The 22,005-nt window shown below is 45.7% G+C and overlaps 1 protein-coding gene across 3 annotated transcripts in view; it reads left to right on the top strand.

Moving 5' to 3' along the window:
• Positions 1-22,005, top strand: part of LOC119179548 (spermatogenesis-associated protein 20) — a 43,287-nt gene that overhangs the window by 9,952 nt on the left and 11,330 nt on the right. For all 3 annotated transcript variants that reach the window (XM_075869617.1, XM_037430649.2, XM_075869619.1), the window contains 5 exons: positions 6,110-6,264; positions 9,341-9,487; positions 14,365-14,757; positions 16,666-16,845; positions 21,610-21,819. In XM_075869617.1, coding sequence (XP_075725732.1) covers positions 6,110-6,264; positions 9,341-9,487; positions 14,365-14,757; positions 16,666-16,845; positions 21,610-21,819 — 1,085 coding nt within the window. The remainder of the gene's footprint in view (positions 1-6,109; positions 6,265-9,340; positions 9,488-14,364; positions 14,758-16,665; positions 16,846-21,609; positions 21,820-22,005) is intronic.

Below are 22,005 nucleotides of genomic sequence, written 5' to 3'. Positions count from 1 at the left end.
GACACCGCGCAATTGTGGTTTAATAACCACGCAGCTGACATTCCTACGTGGTCTGCATTCAAGACTGCTATTACGGACGTCTTTGGACGACCTGCGGCACGCAAGCTTCAAGCCGAGCACCGTTTACGTCACCGTGCGCAGCAACCAGGCGAGACCTACACGGGCTACATTGAAGATGTGTTGCATCTATGCAACCACATCAACTCTACCATGCCTGAGGAAGAAAAAATCAGGCACATTTTGAAAGGCATTGACGACGGCGCCTTTCAGATGTTGCTCGCGAGAAATCCCCCCACCATTGCTGTCCTCGTTTCCCTCTGTCAAAGCTTCGATGAATTGCGTAGGCAGCGCGCAATTGCTCGTCAAGCCCTCACGACGCCAGACACGCTCGCAAGCTTGCACCTAGCTGTCCATCCTACCGATCAGTAGCCGCTGCTTTCGCCAATCAAGGACTTCGTCCGCGAAGAGGTAGCGCGCCAGCTGTACCTGCTGCCACTGACACATGAGCCCGCGCAAGCTTTGGCACCGGACCTCCAACACGTCATTCGGACCTAAGTCGCTGAGACCCTTCCGCCGATGCATCAGCAACCACCTGTCACTACGCCGTTCACGTACGCCGCCATCGCTGCTCGGCCTACGCAACAGCGTAGGTTATATGCTCAACCTGTCACGCCACCCTATGTCGTGCCTACAACACAAATTGCTGCGCCGTATTCCTACGAGAGATCTTCAGCTCCATTTTACCGTCGCTCAGACGCTTGGAGGACGCCGGATAATAGGCCCATCTGTTTCGCCTGTGGTATTGCTGGACACGTCGCCCACCACTGTCGCCGAGATCCCCCTCCAGTCGAGACCATGGGCAGGCCAATGGCGTCGTCGTCTAGGACGCCATCAAGGTACACCACTGACGGTCCTCAACCCTACGCAAACAATCGGTCACCATCGCCCCGACGACGCTCCCTGTCGCCTATGCGTCGCCGGCCTGCTACGGAAGAGGGAGACTGATCGCTGCAGCTCCGGAGGCAACAGCTGCATACAATTCGAACTGCTTAAGGCCTCCATCTTTCTCGCCGCAAAACGTTATCAACGTCAATGTTGAGGGGACCGCCGCACAAGCGCTTATCGACACAGGAGCCGCCGTTTCCATAATCTGTGAGACCTTATGCCGCAAGTTGAAAAAGGTGACGACGCCTCTTTTGGGCCTGATGCTCCGCACGGCCAACTCGCAGTGCATAGAACCTACAGCTGTGTGCACTGCACGTGTCATTATCCAAGATGAACTTTATGCCATCGAATTTTTTGTACTGGCATCACGCTCCCATGAAGTCATTCTTGGATGGGGCTTTCTTTCGCGTCATCTGGCCTTCATAGATTGCTCACGTGCAGAAGTTGCCCTTACACCGCTACCAAGCTCTTGTTTGGTAGATTCTCCTTCTGAAGCTTACAAACTTGTCGTTGTTGCAGACACAGAAATAGCACCGAGAACATCCACCCTTGCAGCCCTGACCTGTACCGCTGCTCCTGCCGGAACTGTTTTGTTCACTCCGTTTGACGTATTTACCCGCCGCCGTAGTCTACACCTGCCCTTTGCCATACTCACCGTGGAATCCGGTGCTACCGCCATGCTCGTTGCGAACTCGCTATCGTCGCCAGTTACCTTACTTTGTGGAGAATGTTTGGGTAACATACAAGACGTTGACCTCTTGCGTCCTCTGGAGTTTGCTGAACACCCACCTGACCTCCAGCTCAATGCTATGACGGCACCTGTGGCCACACTGCCCGTGCCAGACTGCCATCCAGCCATCGCAGAGCCCTTGGTCGTCCCCTGTTGTACTTGTGCGCAAAAAGGATGGGTCTATCCGATTCTGTGTCGACTACCGCCGGCTCAATAAGATAACTGGGAAAGGTGTGTACCCATTGCCACGCATCGACGATGCTCTCGATTGCTTGCAAGGAGCAGAATATTTCTCCTCTTTAGATTTACGCTCAGGATATTTGCAAGTTCCAATGGCTGATCCTGACCGATCGAAGACTGCATTTGTAACACCTGATGGGCTGTACGAGTTTAACGTCATGCCGTTCGGACTCTGCAATGCCCCAGCTACCTTCGAATGGATGATGGACACCATCCTTCGCGGCTACAAGTGGAACACGTGCCTTTGCTACCTAGACGACATTGTCGTTTTTTCTCGCGACTTTTCGACTCACTTTGTTCGTCTTCGTGCTATTTTCACGTGTCTCACCTCTGCTGGCCTTCTACTTAACATCAAGAAGTGCCATTTTGCCGCACGTCAGCTCACTATACTGGGTCACGTCGTCTGCAAAGAGGGTGTTCTCCTGGATCCGGCGAAACTCCGTGCCATGGCCGACTATCCGAAGCCCAATTCCATCAAGACGCTTCGAAGTTTTATCGGCCTGTGCTCATACTTTCGTCGATTTGTGCGAAACTTCTCTTCCATCATCAGGCCTCTTACCAACCTGTTGACAACTTCCAGAGGCATTTCTGCTTGGTCAAAAGAGTGCGACAAATCCTTCACCGCGCTTCGGCGGTTATTATCATCACCTCCAATACTATGTCATTTTGACCCCGATGCGCCTACGGAGGTCCACACCGACGCCAGTGGTGTCAGTGTTGGTGCTGTATTGGCTCAACGAAAACCAGGATACCAAGAATACGTGGTCGCTTACGCGAGTCGAACCCTCAAGAAAGCCGAGTGTAATTATTCCGTCACGAAGAAAGAGTGCCTCGCAATTGTCTGGGCTTTGACGAAGTTCCGCCCATACCTTTATGGCCGCCCTTTCGAAGTCGTTACGGACCACCACGCTCTATGCTGGCTATCATCGCTCAAAGACCCGCCGGGCGCCTTGGTCGTTGGGCGCTTCGCCTACAGGAATACGACATTCGTGTTGTATACCGATCCGGCCGCAAGCACTCCGACGCTGATGTGCTATCCCGCTCGCCGCTACCGGCTGACCCAACCTCCTCGTCACCTTCTTCAGCTGTCATAACACCAATCGACTTCACAGACATGGCATCGGAACAACGCAAAGATGTGTGGATTTCCCAACTCCTCACCTTTCTGACTGATCCGTCAGCTAATTTGGTCTCAAGAACTATCTGCCGTCAAGCCACACATTTCGCTATTCGAGACGACCTTCTCTATCGGCGGAATTACACGTGTGAAGGTCGGAGGTGGCTGTTAGTGATACCCAACCACATGCATTTGGAAATCTGTACAGCTTTTCACAACGACCCGCAAAGCGCTCACGCCGGCGCTCTCAAAACGTACAACCGTCTACGTCAGCGGTACTACTGGCGCGGCATGTACACATTTGTTCGCAAGTACTTACGTGCTTGTACTGCATGCCAGCGACGTAAAGCCCCACCTCAATGCCCTGTCGGTACACTTCAGCCTCTGCCTTGTCCAGCGCGTTCATTTGACTGTGTCGGTATTGACTTATACGGACCACTTCCCACGTCGTCTTCTGGAAATATGTAAATAATTGTCGGCGTGGATCACCTCACGCGTTACACAGAGACGGCAGCACTACCCGCAGCAACCGCGAGGGAAGTTGCGTTTTTCATCTTGCGCAACTTCATTCTTCGCCATGGTGCTCCCCGCGAACTTTTGAGCGACCGGGGGCGTGTTTTCTTGTCTGACGCCATTCAAGCCTTGCTCGCTTAGTGCAACATGGTTCATCGCATGATGACAGCATATCACCCGCAGACGAATGGCCTCACAGAACGATTTCATCGCACTCTCGGTGATATGTTGACGATGTACACAGCTTCAGACCAGACCAATTGGGACACTGTCCTTTCATTCGTCACGTATGCGTATATCACCGCTACGCACGCGCCAACAGGGTTTTCTCCTTTCTTTCTGTTGTACGGACGCGAACCATCGTGCACGCTGGACGCTATCCTCCCATACACACCCGACTCCTCTGAGTACACTGCAATTTCTGATGTTGCCAGGTACGCAGAAGATTGCAGACGATTGGCCCGTTCACTGACAACCGAGGACCAAGGCCACCAGAAGCTACGGCGTGACACCGACCGATATCTCTCTACTTTCACGACTGGTGCTCTTGTTTGGCTCTGGATTCCACCGAGTACTCCTGCCTTTCCTCGAAATTACTGGCACGATACCACGGGCCCTACCGCATTCTCGCCCGTACGTCACCAGTCAATTATGAGATTGAGCCGTTGACACAGTCTCATGACTTACGCCGTCGCGGCCGAGAAATTGTGCATGTGAGTCGCCTGAAGCCATATTACGACCCCGCTATAGTGACTACGCCTTAAGTCGCCAGGTTGGCTACGCTATTCAACAGGAGGCCAATGTAGGGAACTATGCGAAAGAAACGGCAAGCCACAGCGTTGGTGCACACGCGCGACCCGAGCTTGTGCTTGTTCTGTATGTTCGGCCTGTTGACATTCCTCGCTCTTCTGGCGTTCCTTGGCCTTCCAGTAGGTCTGTACGTAAATAAACTACGTGACAATATATATATATATATATATATATATATATATATATATATATATATATATATATATATATATACACATATGTAAGGAAAAATATAGCAGCATAATTACTTATTCTTTTAATCTAGTCAAGCTGTAAGATTCTGTTCGAAAAGTGCTTGTTTAAAGAGAAGTGTAACTGTTCTTGCACGCGCCTATACTATTGTTGAGTGTTGCATTGATCCTAATTTATTTTTTACTTTGCAATACCGTGACCTGCCACGGTGGTCTAGTGGCTTAGGCACTTGGCTGCTGACCCACAGGTCACGGAATCGAATCCCGTCCGCGGCGGTCACATTTTCGGTGGAAGCAAAAATGCTTAAGGCCCGTGTGCTTAGATTTAGGTGCACGTTAAAGATGGTCGAAGATTCCGGAGCCCTTCACTGCGGCGTCTTTCATAATCATATGGCGGTTTGGGAACGTTAAGCTCCAACAATTGTTATTATTATTATTATTATTATTATTCAAATAGTGTGCGCATGTGCAGTGATCAAAATATAGCAAGCATGTCGCAGCCAAAGGTTCACCTCGTGTGTTTAGTGTGAGAATGTTTGTTGACTGTTTGTTTGCCTGCTCAGAGTCTGTTTCATAGGTTTATTTTGTAGCTCGATGTATATTCTATATCCAGTGCAGTGGCGAGCAGTAATGTCAGCCAACAATTTCACACTGTGTTATACTCGGACTTCACATACCTCAAACACTTTTCACAAGTTACTCCGTCTTAAATGTTGTTTGGAGTATTTTGTTATGTTGCCCCTACACTGAAAAAGACGTGTTTCTACTGTAACGTGAATGCATTGCAGGGTATCTTACACTCGATTTATATTTGAATAAGTTGAATGGTAAAACATATTCCTGTGCAAGAGACCAGGAGACCCATAAAATCTGGCTGCTATGGGCACAATTTTTCTGTGCGACACAACGAGTGTGAAAGGCTCTGTACACTTACAGTCACCGCTTCAAGCGCTCTTCAATAGATGGACACACCGCTATGCCTCCTTACGTCACTTGTGCGCTCATACACAGAGGAAATAGGATTCACAATGCATCTAGACAAGTGTATACAGTGTCCCCTGCTTTGTAATTAGCTTTGTAAATGTGATGCATTTCATGGGTTGCTGACGGTGGCTTCAGAAGCAGTTTTCAGGGCCAGCGACAAAAAGAATTGTTTTTCGGGTGAATATTGGCAGGCAAATTTTCTGTTCATCTAAGGCGCGTTGCACAAACTGTCAACAAGAAGTATAGCCACGTACAGAAATACATGTTACAACAATTGAACTTGAAGAAAATGTGTATCATTTGCGTGAAGCATAATTTTTTTACTCTCAAAATACCAACCATGGCTCGAGTTTGCTCTCTGCTTTTACAACAGTGTAATAGAAACAATACTATATGTGCACTATCGTTCCAAGGCATCATTACACGAAATTCTCTGTGCTCTACAACAGTTTTAATTAGGAAAACGCATTGCAAAATTAGTTTTATTGGCTGATGAGAGGGACTCGTAATGAGAGTTTGCTGCATCTGACCTCACCATCGCTGATCCCAGCTAACTGTGTTGCCTGCCAACGTATGCAGTGGGCTACTCTACGTGCCACTGGTGTCACGTGATGGAACGCGAGTCCTTCGAAAACAAGGACATTGCCAAGATCATGAACGAAAACTTCATCAACGTCAAGGTGGACCGTGAAGAGCGGCCGGACGTTGACCGCGTCTACATGACCTACATTCAGGTAAGGCTGCCAGTACCGATGCGTTTCCACACTTTGCCTTCCCATATTTATGTGTCATTGAAGAGTCTGAAGATTGTTAAGAACATGTGATTAGAACCTGTTTATTGGAACATGTGATTTGAACCTCCTTTATGTAATGCCTTGTGCAAGACCTTTACAGGTTCAATAAATGATGATAATGATGGATATGAAAAAAAAACAATGAGTTACTGTGAGAGATATAAGCATCTCTTTTGCGATATGAGTAGAATTTGCAGTCTTAAATCTCATTTAAGTGTAATAAAAAATAAAAAAAAACTATGTTGCGCAGCTTAAATGGAAAAGCCTTGAAGCTGGATTATGGAGTGGTTTCCTTAGCTATTTGTTGTCTGATGCTTTCATGTGCACCAGAATGGGGGCTTAAAATTGGAATATTAAGTTATTAACCGTCCCTGTTCTAATCCATGCTGCTTACCATATAAAAGGTGCTGATGCTGAAAAAGCGGCGCTGCATTCGTGGCTACCAGTGGAAAATGCCGAGCCCATGGTTCATGCGCGACGAGTGCACGGATGCGCAACAAACCACAGTGTACAAACACAAACTGCTGCCTTATTTACTGCCCACTATAGTGTGTGTTGAGTGTATTATATTTGCAGTCGACTCGCGATAAATCGAACTCTGATAATTCATACCTTTGGTTAATTCAAACAAAATTTAGTTTATTGGTTGGCCCTCTATTCTTTCAGTTTATTTCAAATCCTCTTCATTCAAACTCCATCATTTGGTTTATTTGTACTTCTTGCTGTTTTATACCACGAAATATCTGCTGCTTTTTCACTAATATTTAAGAATTTCCCGATTTCCCGATTTCTTTAAAAGGTCTGATCAGCAGTACATGGTCAATACACTTGTGGACCTTACACCTCTGCTTTCTTTTCATTGCGTGCAGTTAGGTTTCAAATACTCTTGAAAATTTTAAGTGTGATAAAATTAATGCATAATCGTAATGTGTGGTGTCGCCTCACCACAGTCATATATCTGCAAACATTTGATAATTCAAACTTTTTGATAATTCAAATAGAGTTCAGAGGTCCCTTCGAGTTTGAATTAATGAAGGTCGACTGTTTTTTGAATTTGCCGCAGGTTGAAGTTTCGATAATGAATCTTTCACGGTGTTTTCCGCGTTACCAATGCATATTAGACACACTGATCTGCAAGCTATTCGTTTCTCTAAAGAAAACAAGTACCATGAGAATTGTTTCTCAGACCTTTTAAACGTTTAAGCTGACAGGAGGTAATGAGGCCAAGTAACTTCAAGAGACGCACATCTTGGGAAAATCATTGTGAAGAAACCATAACACTCATTGCCAGTTTGAGTGAATAGTTGTACGCTTCAAGAAGCCATTTGCTGTATCGAAGAAATGATGATCATGAGGGTGCATACTTGTTTAAATAAACATACCCAAGTGGCATTTGTTGCTTGGTCGCACAATTTTGAAGAAAACAGAGTCCTTAAATATAGCATCTGTAGAAGTGGTATGGGCGGGCAACGTGTTCATCTCGAATAGCTGGGGCTGTACAGTCGGCTCTCATTAATTCAAACTCGAAGGAACCCCTGAATTTCATTTGAATCATCAAGAAGTTTGAATTATCAGAAGTTCCCAGATAGATGACTCTGGGTGAGGCAACACCATACATTATGATTAGGCATTGATTTTATCACTTTTAAAATTTTTTTAAAGTGTTTTTAATCTCCAACTGCACTCAACGAACAAAAAGCAGAGGAGTAAGATCCACAAGTTCATTGGCCATTTACTGCTGACCAGACCTTTTAATGAATTGCCAACTGCTTCTTTGCTATAAGTATGTGCCTTCGGCACAAAACTCTCCATACATGTTGAGAAGCATCACGGTTTACCCCACGTGTGCTTTGTTTCAAACGCTTGTTTACTAGCGAAGTCTTTTTCCTTCAAGGTCTGAGATGCTTATTTTTCATTTTTAGACATGTAGGATTATGCAAGTTTGTAGGATTATGCAACGAACATTTAGGATTATGCAAATTTAAGAATGCAAGTTTTTAAATAGTGGTAGGAAAGCAGCAGATGAAAACGGTGGCTTGCCAACACTGAGTTGATAACGGAAATTGTGAAACACAGAGCTCACACCCCACTGGTCGGATTGACTAAGCAGCTGCATCGAACTCATAACCCTCAAGAAGGAGGCACGGAGAAGCTTTTTTTTAATTAAGTAAGCTTTGTTTGTGGTGACGTGTACTTATTGCATTTGGGTGCCATTTGTTGTTTTATTGCATAATTGCACTGACAACCGGAGTTGGCAAACATCCCGTCTCTTGAGGTAGTTCATACGGGCGCACAATAATGCCAGAGTGCATGCTGGTACTGATACATAGGAGCAGAGTTAAACTTTGGCTGGTGCCAATTTAGCCGTGAGAGCCTTTCACTTTTTGCGTGCTGTGAAGTTTTTGCTCAGCAGAGAGACTACGAATAAAAGCTCGGCACAGTAGCCCAGGGATGCTATGTTTGTTCGAGTAAAGCTACCGCTGAATGAAAATGACTTGGCGCACTATTGGTATTCCTGGAGGAGTCGTTAATGGGAGGTTGTTCATTGAAGGCTTGTTTGCATCGCTGCACTTGCGAATGCATGCCAGAGTTTGGTGAATGCGCAGTTTTATACGAACCCAAGAACGAAGAAACGCGTCTAGTGGTCGAGGCCCTGCCATATCTATAGTGGTAAAAGCGCATGTGCATGAGCCGGCTTTTGGTTAACTTGCACGAGTTGTTTTATTCTCTTCTCTGGTGCTTGTGCTTGCGTGCCTCATCTTATTTCATGATGTCAGCAACAATGGGCCTGCTGTTTTCAGATCAGCAGAGTCACATATTTGAGTATCTTTTCACAACCTTGGTGCTTGCGAGGTTGGCGCCCTCTGGACGCGCAAGAATTCTGATGGAGCCTCCAGAACTTCTCATAAAGTGCCAGTTATTCGTGGATTGAGGTTTAGCGATGTGTCTGCCTTACTTTTCGCTATTCTTTTCCTTCGATCCGTTTACTCGAGTCTCAAACGTTTGTCTTCTGCAGGCCACATCTGGAGGTGGCGGCTGGCCCATGAGCATATGGCTCACGCCCGACCTGAAGCCAGTGGTTGGGGGAACCTACTTCCCACCCGAGGACCGGTACCACGGCCAGCCTGGCTTCAGGACTCTCCTGACCAGCCTTGCTGAGCAGGTCGGACATACAAATCTGTGCCTGTGCTTCGTAGTTGGAAGGAATTTGGGTGGGCTAAAAATGTTGAATGCCAGTTATTTCGATACCAACACAAGTAAGTCGTCAAAGTGCCTTTCACTAGCTGTTACTAGGAAAACCCAGTTTCATTTGCAGGAAGAGAATGAGATGGCAAGCTCATGTGTTTATAATCACTGTTAATTTCCTTCTTTTTTTTTTGTTTTTCCAAAACATCTGGTATTAAATGTTAGTTCGAAGTTAGTGCTAATGCATTTTGTGTGTCTACATAATGTCATTGTTGATCGCGCACTAAAAGAAACAACATTTACAAGCTATCTCGAACCAGCACTTTACTCAGTGACTGCTTCATTATTCATTGTTATCAGTTGTACTGGGGATCCTCGTTAATTAGAATAATTTGGTGCTTCTCTCACTTTTCATTGTTTTTCAATACCGCAGATGTCAGGCACATTAACTGCCTGACAATGGCCCCACATCTCAAGCACTGTTTGACAGGGTTGTGAATGTTGTTAGGAAATTTTGCAGTGAAAAGGGGAGCCAATTATTAGGAAAAAAAACGTTGCGTGGCACCAGTTAGCTATAGGTGAGGACACACCCCAAAAAAAATGCCATCCCTGTGCAGAACGAGTAGCACAGCCACAGTGAAAGCTGGAAGAGCAGCCTTTCAAAGCCTTTTCTAAACACCCTTTAGGTAACTGCTGTAATCACACTGCTGGGTACCCACTACGCCATAACTAATCATAGTTTTTGTGTATTAGGCCAGCATTCATTATGCTATCATTTGTCATTATTTGGAGAAGCGTGGTATCCCCTACACACTTGCTTGAAATTTTGTGCAATTTTATTATGCACTGGCTGATGATGATGAAGAATTTTGCATGAAGTGGGTGCGCCGCAGTTAATAGGTGACCAAGAACAAGTTTTCTAATGGGTTGGAGCATTGGACGAACCAGGACGCAATTCGCATTGTGGGCTGCCTGGCTGTCCCTTTGAGTTCTAAAACGCTTTATTATTCATATTAACGTGGTTCCTTTCCCAATATCAAGCCTGCCTAAGGCTTGTTTAGGAACGAGTTCCAAGCACTGGCATGGCTCAGTGATAGAATACTGGGCTTGCACGCAGTGTACCCGGGGTCGAATCCTATAGTGTCGTTGCGGTTTTTTATTTACTGAGTTTTTTTTTCGTTAGATCCTTGTTATCGAAACCGGCGGCGGTGGCAGTGGACAAATACGGCGCTGCGCATGACTTGTGTTTTGTTCTCATAACAGCTTTCGCTGTAAAAAAAAAAAAAACACACACACAGTTAAACCTGGATATAATAAATATGTTGAAGTTCCAGAAGAATTTGTTATAAAGAGGATTTCGTTATATGCAGGTTCAACACAAAAATTCAGAAAATAAACACAGAAATTAAACAAGAAGAACTGAAGGCAGAGCTAACCCAAAACACTTATTTAGCGGTGAAAAACTTTTTATATGGACACTCTCGGTGGGTTTTTGCTGTGGCCATCATGTTCCGTGACAAGTCAGAATTGATAACATGCCCTCTCAATGTGTAGCTTCTACGAGCGGGTAAGAGTGCGCAAGCACTGCTGAAACAGAGACCAAATGAGCCGGCCCATCTTTCTCGCCTGAAGGGCGCATACAATAACATCCCCCCCTTCCACGTGTTAGAACTGCTGTAGAAGGCTCAAACAGAAAGGAAGCTACCGGTATTGAACGAGCATTAAAAAACGCAGGTATAAGCCTCAGCGCTGTGGTTTGTGCCTTCTTTTCTTGTGTCCGCTTAGTCGTGCACCGAGTTAAAATATGTTCAAGTATTATCGCCAACCGGCCCAGCAGCTTTCAGTCCATCTAAAGATCCGAGAGAGTTGGTTGCCAGCCTTACTTCGTGCAACATTAGAATTTGTTGCTCTCGCATTCATTAGATTACATTCAACGCACTGTCATGTTGTTGCCAAAGCTAATTGGCTAATTGTGAAGGCTACGGTCCCTCGAACTCGCGGCGCAAACGCGTAATGAGTCGACCTCTGAAGATCCGCCATCACCGTTGTCTGAGAGAGTTTTTATCGGCGCCTAATCTGACATCCTCTCGGTAGTGACGATGCAGTTGTCTGCATTAAAAAGAAAAGGAAAAAAAAAAAAGGAAAAGCTGGACGTTGTCCGGGGCCACACCATGCGCGTTCAGCGAAACCATGCACGCGCGCACGGCGTCAAAAACGAAGAGTGAATGACAAGGACCACGGAAAACTATTCGGTAAAGCGCCCTCCATATTCAGCGCAGCCCCACATATGTGATGCTAACTAAAAGCATGGCACTGCCAACGCAAAAGTATAGTACTTTTTTTTTGGTTCTGAGTGGGAAGGCACATCGTGCATGCGCCGCGACGGCAAGAACGACCACAATACCGGCTTGCGGGGCGCAGGCCTGCCTGTTTGCCTCAAACACATCCACGCGCAATAACAAACGCTCACTCTCGCGTGGGAGTCGCCGGGCCCACGAGCGCGCCACTGCCACTTCCCGTTTCATTGCCGGCGTAACAACCGCGAAAAATGCGTGCTCGTGCCAAAATAACAAAATCCGGGGCAAAATTCGTTGTATCAAGGTTGACTTCCGCTGTTACTTTGTTACATATAGATTGTAAATACAGTGTAGACCACTTATAACAGAACCGCTTATAGTGCAGAACCGCTTACAGTGCGGTCTTTTTATACTCCCGTTTACCCTTCCATAGAAACCCATGTATACGCATACCGCTTATTGTGCAGTCCCCCGAGATGAAAGACCGGTTATAATGTCGTTGCCGAAAATTGTGACAAACGTGGTAGCGAGTGAACTTCTGAAAGGTGTGCGCCACTGGGGAGCGAACGATGAGGTCGTTACGGAGGTGGAGGGGAGACGGAGTGAACGAACGATGGGTGGAGTGAAGAAAAAGAGGCTCGCCGAGTAAGAGAGGAGGATGTTTGCCTCAGTGACCGATAAGCGTTTGCACCGGCGCCGACGTGGCTACAGCATACAGCGTCGCTAGCGTGGCTTCAGCCACGCGCCGCTCAATGTGGCACATGTGCTCGTCCTTATCAATTGCATGCGCGATGGGATTAACGGTTTCCTGTCGGGAAAGACGTCATCGTTATCGAGCTTGCTACAAATATCACATTCACTTTCTCGTCTGTAAATTGAAAACCCATTACGGTTTTATGTTGCGAGCTTTCCCTTTGCTGCCAGTGTACTGTCGTTTGTAAGCTTGGAGAGCTGTCGTTGCTGATCTCCCGGCTGCGAACGCGAACTTTGTATCACGCACGCTGTTTTTGATTCACTGCTAGTGCGATCTTTCTCACGCCGAATCTTCATGTTTTAGACAAACGTTCTGCGACAGCATACCAGACGGCAAGCTAGGCCTAATCAGCATTGGTTGCCCTTCGATCAGTAGTGGTCGCGTGAATCTAGATATGGTTAAGTACCAGATCAATGAAACTCTTCACAGTGGCCGCACTTGACGGGTAGCGCTCAAATAGCGGTTCGCAATGCGATTGCGATGTCTGAAGTCTGGTGTGCTCCCGTGAAATCAAATGATTGGCATCTTTCAAGGCGTCACATTCTGGACGTAATTTGACATAGTTTCTGTGTATTGTGCATAATCGAGGCAGTCTGGTAGTCTGCAAATTTTCGCGATGGTGCTTTCGTTTGTTAGACACTTGCCCTCCCCCTTTCGCGTTCATTTCATTGGCAACGCGTCTTTTTGGATGGTAAATTCCTTTAACATTCAGAAATTTAAATTTTGGCTCGCACGCATCACATGCTATGATTCTCAGATACGCGAAGCTGCATGCTCAACACGTTTTGCGAAAGTGCTGCCCTTGAAAAAAGGTTGTTTTGGGTATAATGCGGTACCGCTTATGCGCGAATATTTGTGACTCCCGCGACTTACGTTATAAGTGGTCTGTACTGTACATGTGTATCTACGAAGTAATGGCGTAAAATAGAAGAACTTCGTTATATCAAGGAGTTCATTATATAGAGGTTCTTTATAAGCAGGTTTAACTGTAATTCAGAAAGTCTTTAAAACAAAGACAGAAAAGCACATGGCGTTTTAGCTCTTGCATCACATTATGCAGGCACCGAGGACAACAAATATGATTTAACAACACGCTTAAAAAGATGCACTAATATGTGCTCCTTGACGTTATTTGGAACCCGCAGATACTGATTTGTAAAGGTGTCGGGTATTCAAGTTGTTTAGTTCGGTATTTGGTTCTAGAGAGCAGAGATTCAAAGTGGCAAGTAATAAATACCTGGCATGCACAAAATATGAAATGTGCTTAAATGTAGAATATGGTTAAACGTGTGCACTGTCTTCCTGTGCCCCCAGCTATCTATGGTAGTGCAGTTCCCTGATTATTTTCAAGGTAGGTGGTGCATGAGTCAATGTGATTCAAGTTTCTTTTTTTTTTTAATGAAAGCTGGTCAGCATCCGTAAAAAAAATTTTAACACCAGTAACCACTGGGTAGCTTTTACAGAGTTCAAATATGGGCGCATTTTCTACCAGGGCCAGCCGTGCAGTTCATATTTCTCATCACTCTAATAAAGAGAGTTCATACTATTGAGGCTCTACTGTACATGGCAACGAAGCTGCTTGCGACGCCTGAGAAATTAACTGCTTCCAGTATTGTTCATTTTGCATTCACATGCATGAAATGTTATAATACAGGAGCAATGAAGCATGCAGTTCAACTTGACTCAAAGACCGCAGCCATTGCTGTGGCTGTTCTTCGTTTCATGTGGTGACATCGTAGGCAGGACCACGTTATGTTAATAACGTCATAGAACTACAGCCACAGCGTTCGCGTCTTTCTGCAGTGGCGCAAGGACCGAACCAAGCTCGTCGACCAGGGCACGCGCATCCTCCAGATCCTCGAGCAGACGTCTGACGTGCGCGTCTTCGGGGGGGACGGTGCGCCCACCACCCCTCAAGGTAGCGAAGCGAACCAAAAGTGCCCGTTTGCGCCGGACGTTGCCACCACCTGCTACCGGCAGCTAGAGCGATCCTACGACGTCACCACGGGAGGTTTTGGGCGGGCCCCCAAGTTCCCCCAGTGCGTCAACCTCAATTTCCTGTTGAGGTTCCGCGCCATGTTGCTTCAGGGGAATCCCCCGCCGGTGGCGAAGACAGCGGTGGATAAATCGCTCCAAATGACCGTCCACACACTGCGCATGATGGCTCGGGGTGGCATTCACGACCACATTGGCAAGGCAAGTGTTAGGCTTTGTTTGGATGTTAACGCTCAAGCCCGAGTTGTGCTTATTGTGCCCGTTTCAACCAGTGAGCCGGTCAATGAACCAAAGAATCAATCCGTACCAATATTGCCCTTGGCAACTTGAAAAAAAGCTGTGGTCATTAAAGGCCTTGAGGGCAGCGCAAGTAAGCCTTTGTCTTTCCGCATGATTTCTACAGCTCTAGGGAGTCTTAAAACTGTGTCATTGAGTTGCATTGTCTCTAATTCTGGGGTGTTCTTTTTAGAACAGTACATATTGAGACTTATTGTGAGTGACATGTGTGTTACTTCTACTCAGAGAAGATGAGAACTGGGAGGTCCATGTCTTACACTTTATTCATGCTCGTGGCATTCTGCCTACGACTCTCCTCAAGTGAGCACAGTGGACTCTCATTAAATAGAACCTGAACAGACCGGGAAAATGTGTTCCGTTTGACACAAGTTCCGTTTACTGAGAGGCGAGCTAGGGTGCTGTATGCAGGGATTAAAGCAATCATATCGGAGGCAGTTGCTTCATTTAAGCGGCAGTTCCGTTTAACGTATTTTCCTTTATTGAGAGTCCACTGTATGTTTATTAAGAGAGCATCCCTCAACATCCTGACCACATGTGATAGGCAAGGAGTGTAACTCCCGTGGACTTGAAACACATGATTAAGGCCGATAAAGTGTATCTCTTCAATTTTCTCAAGACTGAAATATGTTTGTCAGCCACAGTCAAATATCATCAACTATTCATCTCAAATATGGTTAGGTTGCGTAATGTTGCAGAATCAACATCACATATATTTACATATATATTTACATATATATATACACATATATTTCACATATATTTTATCTGCTGCCCCAATTTTTTTAAAGGAGCCCTGGAACACTTTTTTTGAGTGACCACGGAAATAATTCATTGAAAAAGCGTATTACCTCTCAAATTCAACACCGCAAAAATTTTAAAAATCCGTCCAGTACGAGTGGACTTGCAAAGGTTTTTCGCATGCTGTTATTGCATCCTCTCCTCTCTCAGCCCGACGAAAGCACTAGAAGAAGCTAAGCAGGAAGAGGTGGCAGGGCCACAGAAAAATGTCACTTGCACCTCGTGACCTTGAGCACTTTTTTTTTCTTCAAATACGCGACTTAGCGCAATCGCACACGCACGCGTGGATAAGTGACGGCCTCTCGCGGCGACTTCTGTAACAACCGAGTGCGCCATGTTCAAATCAGCCAATGGCTGATAGATGGGCTTACTACGAGTGATTTTCGGGCTTATTCCGTGATTTGTCGAGAGAAGAGAAAGCTATTTTTAGCTGACTTGGATAATTTATGCTGGATTCCTGGCCACATGCTGCGCTATAATATTTGGCTTGCGTGTTGTCAAGCGCCTCTACTACCAATCGGCAGGGTTTTGTGACCATGCTCCAAAAGTACTGCAGGGCCCCTTAAAACGCTACTAATTTGACCTTGCGCCACGATTTTGTGAATGGCACCGTGTTTCATGAAGTACTAATTCTGCTCGAGAAAAAGGTGTTTAATATATTTGGAGAAAATGCCTAAGTAGAATTGAATTCACTCTAATAACAGTGGCACCCTTTGGTGATCACATCTGTAATACAGCAATAGTCAATCCATTTTACGCCGAATTCTTTGTTTCAACTTTGCTTGCCCAGAGTTTCTAAAAAAAAAGGAAGTACTAGGGAGCTAGCTGATAACTACGATTGTTGCATAATTGAAAGATGCCTTGAAAGGTGCAACTTTTTTTATGGTGTGCTTGCTGTCCTGATGTCACATCTACTGGCTTTCTGAAAATCGGCCTTCACAAGTTTCCAGGTGTGCCGATGGCTTCGATTACTAGGAAGCTGACTGTCGCAAAACTTGGTTTTTGATCGCACAGGGATTTCATCGCTACTCGACGGACGCCAGGTGGCACGTGCCGCACTTCGAGAAGATGCTGTACGATCAGGCTCAGTTGGCCCGCACTTACAGCGAGGCCTACCAGGTGACCCGCGACCGACGGCTGGCTGACGTTGCACGCGACATCCTGTGCTACGTCGAGCGAGACCTCAGCCACCCTGTGAGTCATGCAACTCTCCTCGTGTTTTAGATAAAAGTTTGGGGAAGTGATCAGGATCGTGGAAGAGTTAATGGGTGGGCTAGTCGGTTTTTTATTATGACAACTTGGCTGGGCAAACACATGTAGGGCAAAATAAGAAGATTTGTACACAAAGAAACACTAGTTTGTGTACCTTCTTACTTTGATTTGTTTGTTTGTGCGGCCTGTAGTTGTCATAATGGGCAATATTGACTCAGGGTAAAAAAAAAGCTAGGTGTATGAGGGCTGCTGAATGACCAATTCATTATGCCGAATCCCGCAGTCATATTGGAGAAAGAAAGGAAAGACCAGTGCAAATGCTATTCTTCTTGCTTTAAAGCAAGTAGAAACAACTTCGAGTAGTTGCAGGATTCGGCATTTGGTAGAATGCAAGTGATAACCTGTAGAATATGTTATGTCTTAAAATATACTATATTTAGAGCGTATAAGTTGTTATAACAAGCTTTTAAAATTAAAAAAAGATTATGAACCATTGTGAGGGCAATATGTTCATTTAACCTTGAAGTGAAGCTTCGAGGCAGTGCAGATTTTTTTAGATAGACGTTTTCACGATTTAGCACTTTTTTTACTGCAGTGAAGCTACCTTTACAGGAAGTAATATGCGGACTACGTTCATTTGTTCATTCCGAATACTTCGATATTTTCAGTAATTTAAAGGAGCACTGACATCAAATTTCAAGATCGAGATGTGCTCATCATTCGGTCATTTGGTATGCATAAGTCTTCTTGGCCAAACTTGAATGGTGTTTGTTGCGTCTAAGTTATTTCATTTCGACGTCAAACAGCGTAAAAATGCTAAAGAGAAAAAATAAAAAACGCGACACCGACACCAGTTCGGCGTGATGCATTCCACAAATACAGTACCATCCTGTGTGACGATACGCTAGTAACAATGACGTCGACGATCTCTGAGTGTGTTTGGAGCCAACTCCCGGCCATGCTCTCACTAGTGGCTCTCCTTGCTGTGTTGAAGCGTGTGTGTGATTCATCGTGTCACATCGACTGATTTGCGTTGTGCTCCACTACGTGTGAGTACGATCATTCATAGTCACAATACGTGCCAGAATGTCGTGGAACCACTGCATTGTGAGAACCTGCGCGTTGATGCACCAAAAAGGCAGAAAGTGCACGGCTTTTCATGCTTTTCCGAGTCACGAACCTCAATGCAGCCAGTGAGTTAACTTCGTACTCGCCGTGCCGATGGACAGAGGGACTGGACGCCTGTGAAGAACAGCCGCATTTGTTCTCTTCACTTTGCGGCGAGCTGCTAAAGGGTAAATTTTGTGTTGGCAAACCAGCTGTGTTTCACTGGCAGTACGAGGCCTCTTCTCGAGGCCGGGGCTATTTCTACCATGTGCCCTGCTGCAGCTGAAAGCAGCGATTCACTCGCCAAATGTCCGCGACATGAGGTGCGTAGTTAATGTTCCGGAGCTCCGACAGCATGGCCGGGACTGACAAATACATTGCATTTAACGTGGAGCTTGTCAAGCAAGGATCGTCGTGAATCGCGGCGATACCCTATTTCAGGTCACTGTCATCATCACTTGCCGATGTTAACTGCGATGATGGCGAGGAAGACGATGTTGGCGACATAGACATGTCTAAGCTTTCAGAGACACAGCTGGACTGACTGTACGTGAGCTTCTAGCAGACGAAACGCCTCTGTGACGTCACCATTTTTTGTGGAAGCGGCATCAGCTGTGCAGCGGCCTTAACATGGCCGCGAGCTAGCGCTGCCAGCTCAACAATTTGGTGGGCTTTCTACCCATCTTGAACCGCGCTCGATAGTGAATATATTAATAAATATTACAGATACTCATTCGTCACTCACATGTGTTGTAAGTTGTGAATTGCTACTAGGGGGTCCATAGCTACTCGTTGAAGCAAAAATCTTGACATGAGTAAATTTGATGTCAGTGCTCCTTTAAATTCGGGAATTTAATTGAAATCAGTGAATACTGTAACATTCGTTCGGATAACCGAAGCATGCGAGTATTTGCGCAAGCCTTCACAAAAAAGAAAGGCACGGGAAAAAAGGAAAAAAATGTTAGCTTTTTTTTTTTCTAACTTTCCTACTGTGTGTAATCTTTGTTTTCTTCGGCTTTTCCTTTTTTATTTGCGGTTACCTCTTGCTCATTGGTGGCTGGCTGACGGGTGCACGAGTGCAGAAGTTTAGCCTCGAACATCATGGCGAGGGTTTGCCCTCTTGTGGCAGTTAAAGTTGATGTTATACATCATTACCCATTCTGTTGCATGAAACTATTAAAAAAGAAAAACAAATGGTACAATTTTCGTGTGCGTCAAGGCAATTAAGTCTGTGCTGCATAGTCCCGGATGTGGAATAGACGTTCTGGGCCAACGTCGGTACTGGGTCCAGTTACGAGACCAGAACGTGACTATTTCTTCAGCAATAAAGTTTTCTTGTGAAGTAATACTGATCTGGTGTAGCTTTGTGGTATGCGTGTGTCAATGACAATTCGCCCTTTTTTGCAAATGCTTGTACAGTCGTGGACAAATGAAATGTGTCCGAGAAATAAGAGTGGAACGGCCTTGGGAAACGATAACTTGCAAGTTCACTCTTGCGTTGGTAATTGTGCAGTTACCAAAGATTGTTGGGGCTTCACATTAAGTGTGAAAGCAGATCGCATCTTCTAAATTAGTTCTGGTGAAAACAACAATGAAAGAATGCGTGGTGATTAGCCCTGATTTGTTTCTAATAAAATTGTCCGTGACTGTACATGCACCCAAAGTGCTTCATCTCATGACCACTTGCCCAGTTGAGAAAAAAACCTTTTCTGCATGAGAAGTATAGCCCATCTACAAAGAAAGGAATTCACATTGAGTACAACAGGTACATTAAAGGAAGGGGAAAAAAATACAGGCCTGTGCGTAATGTGCTGTACAGTCACAATGAAAACTGGAAGAGAAACCTCTTAGAGCATTTTTTAAACACTCATTGGGCGAATGCTATAAGCGCACCTGGGGGGTACCCACTACTCCATAAATCATCATAACTTTTGTCTCGTAGGGAGGCATCCACTATGCCATTTTTGCGTCATTCATTGAAGTGTGGTACCCGCTACACATTTGCAAAGAATTTTGTGCAATTTTTTTTTGGTGCTGTGGCTGTTGACGATGAATTATGCCTGAAGCTTCAGGTTGGAGCATTCGATGACCCACTCGGCACGCAATTCATTGTTTGATGCTTGATTGTTCCTTGGCTGTTCCAAACGCTTTATTATTCATATTAACGCGATTCCTTTCCTCGACATCAAGTCTGCCTAGGTTTAGTTTGCAACGGAGTTTCAAGCACCAGAGAGGCTTTGTGGTAGAATATTGGGCTGGCACGCAGGGGACTTGGGTTCGAATCTCATCGTGACCTTGGTGTTTATTTTCTTAGATCTTTTATTCTCATTTCGTGCGACAGTGGTTACGAACACTGGCGGTGGTGCACAACTGCAGCGCACGCGATCCTTGTTTTGGTCTCGGAACAGCTTTCACTGTAAAAAGTAGATTTAAATGTAGTAACAGAGCAATGACTGGTGTAATGGACATTGATGTTAGAAAGTCTTAAGGCTGGCTCGGGTTTAATGTTAATATTTGATCGGCGTGCATTTCAAGACCTGTCAATGCCAAAATAATCCCCATGTGTTTTGCATGGCTTGTAGTGTGTTCCCAGTATCTGGCAACTTTACGAATGTGTCATGTACTTTCAAAGCCTTCTTTACAGAACGAGTCAAGTTCTTTCCTGAGCAATTCGAGGTTAATTTAAGCACCCAACTCGACACAACCACTTCAAGTTCTTGATTTTTCAAATGGAGCGAAATAAGCGAGAGCATTGTGACTGGGAATGTTAAGTGTTTGGCTATTTGCATTCTATGTCAATTATTGTTCACCACAGGAGAAAAGGGGGGGTGGGTTTAAGAGTGCACTTACCATCTGCCTCCTTGAATTTGCTCAGGGGGAGGAGGAAGATTAAATGAGTGAATGTCACCTTTATTATTAAAAGAAAGGACGACTATAGGTCGCTGTAGAGGATGAGGTGGGAAAGGGCCAGGCGCATAAAGGGTGGGGAGCAGCTTCGTGTCCCGCCTTCGCGCGCGTCAGGCGATCTCTGCTACACTACTCGAAATGGGCCACTTTGACTACCGTATATAGCGAGAGCTTTCTGTGCTTCATGTCTGACTTTCTTTAAATTCCATGAGTGGCATTGTCGGCTTGCAGCAGATGCTGAATGCGCTGCCTGCCTTTTCAGAGTGCTGCGCATGTCCAAATCAAGTGTTCCAAATTTGTTCGGCACAGCATGTGACATTGTGTACAAGTATTGTTGCTCAAAGGTCGGTTAGCTTGCTTCCATAAAACCTTACATTTGGCAGTGCTTGTACGGGGAGGGAACCCCCCATCACAGAGGTAAAGCTCTGTCATGGATGATTTCTACAAAATTGTTTCTGTTGGCTTTGGTTGCACATTGGGTACTGTATGTTAACTGCCACTGGAGCAGTGCATCTGAGCCGGGGTGTACGAGCGATGCAGAAGCACACACACGTAGTGCTATGTTTGTGCAGGTGTACGCATTGCATGTTGTTGCGCTGCGCACCTGTCCTCATCTTTTGGTGTTGTTTCCGCACAACCGTGAAACCGTTTCTGCACAACCGTGACTGTTTCTGCATGACCTTGAAATGGAGTGCTAACGAGAAGCTGAAACGAAGTTTTGCATGCTTGCAGAGTGGTGGCTTCTACAGCGCTGAGGACGCCGACTCGTACCCTGAACATGGGGACAAGGAGAAGAGGGAGGGCGCCTTCTGCGTCTGGGAGGAGAGCGAAGTGTGTCGTCTGCTCACGGAGCCGCTTCCCAGCTGCCCGACCAAGACCGTCGCCGACATTGTGTGCCGCTACTATGACATCCGGAAGTGCAGCAATGTCGACCCCATGCAGGTAATCGATCCTCTGTTGTCTCTTATCCACTTGACCTTCTAGTAGGGAGACTGTTACTGCACAAAATGGACGCAACATTTTTTCAAGAGCACCTTGCTTACCTTAACTGACATTGGAGTTTTCTTTCTTAATTTATTGATATTTATGAGAACTGACAGGCAATGATGCAAGGAAAGTATAGGCGAT

This window comes from Rhipicephalus microplus, chromosome 7 (genome assembly GCF_043290135.1).
Source record: "Rhipicephalus microplus isolate Deutch F79 chromosome 7, USDA_Rmic, whole genome shotgun sequence".
Lineage (NCBI taxonomy): Eukaryota > Metazoa > Arthropoda > Arachnida > Ixodida > Ixodidae > Rhipicephalus > Rhipicephalus microplus.
Note: the sequence above shows the minus strand (reverse complement) of the source record. Positions and strands in the feature narration are given on the sequence as shown.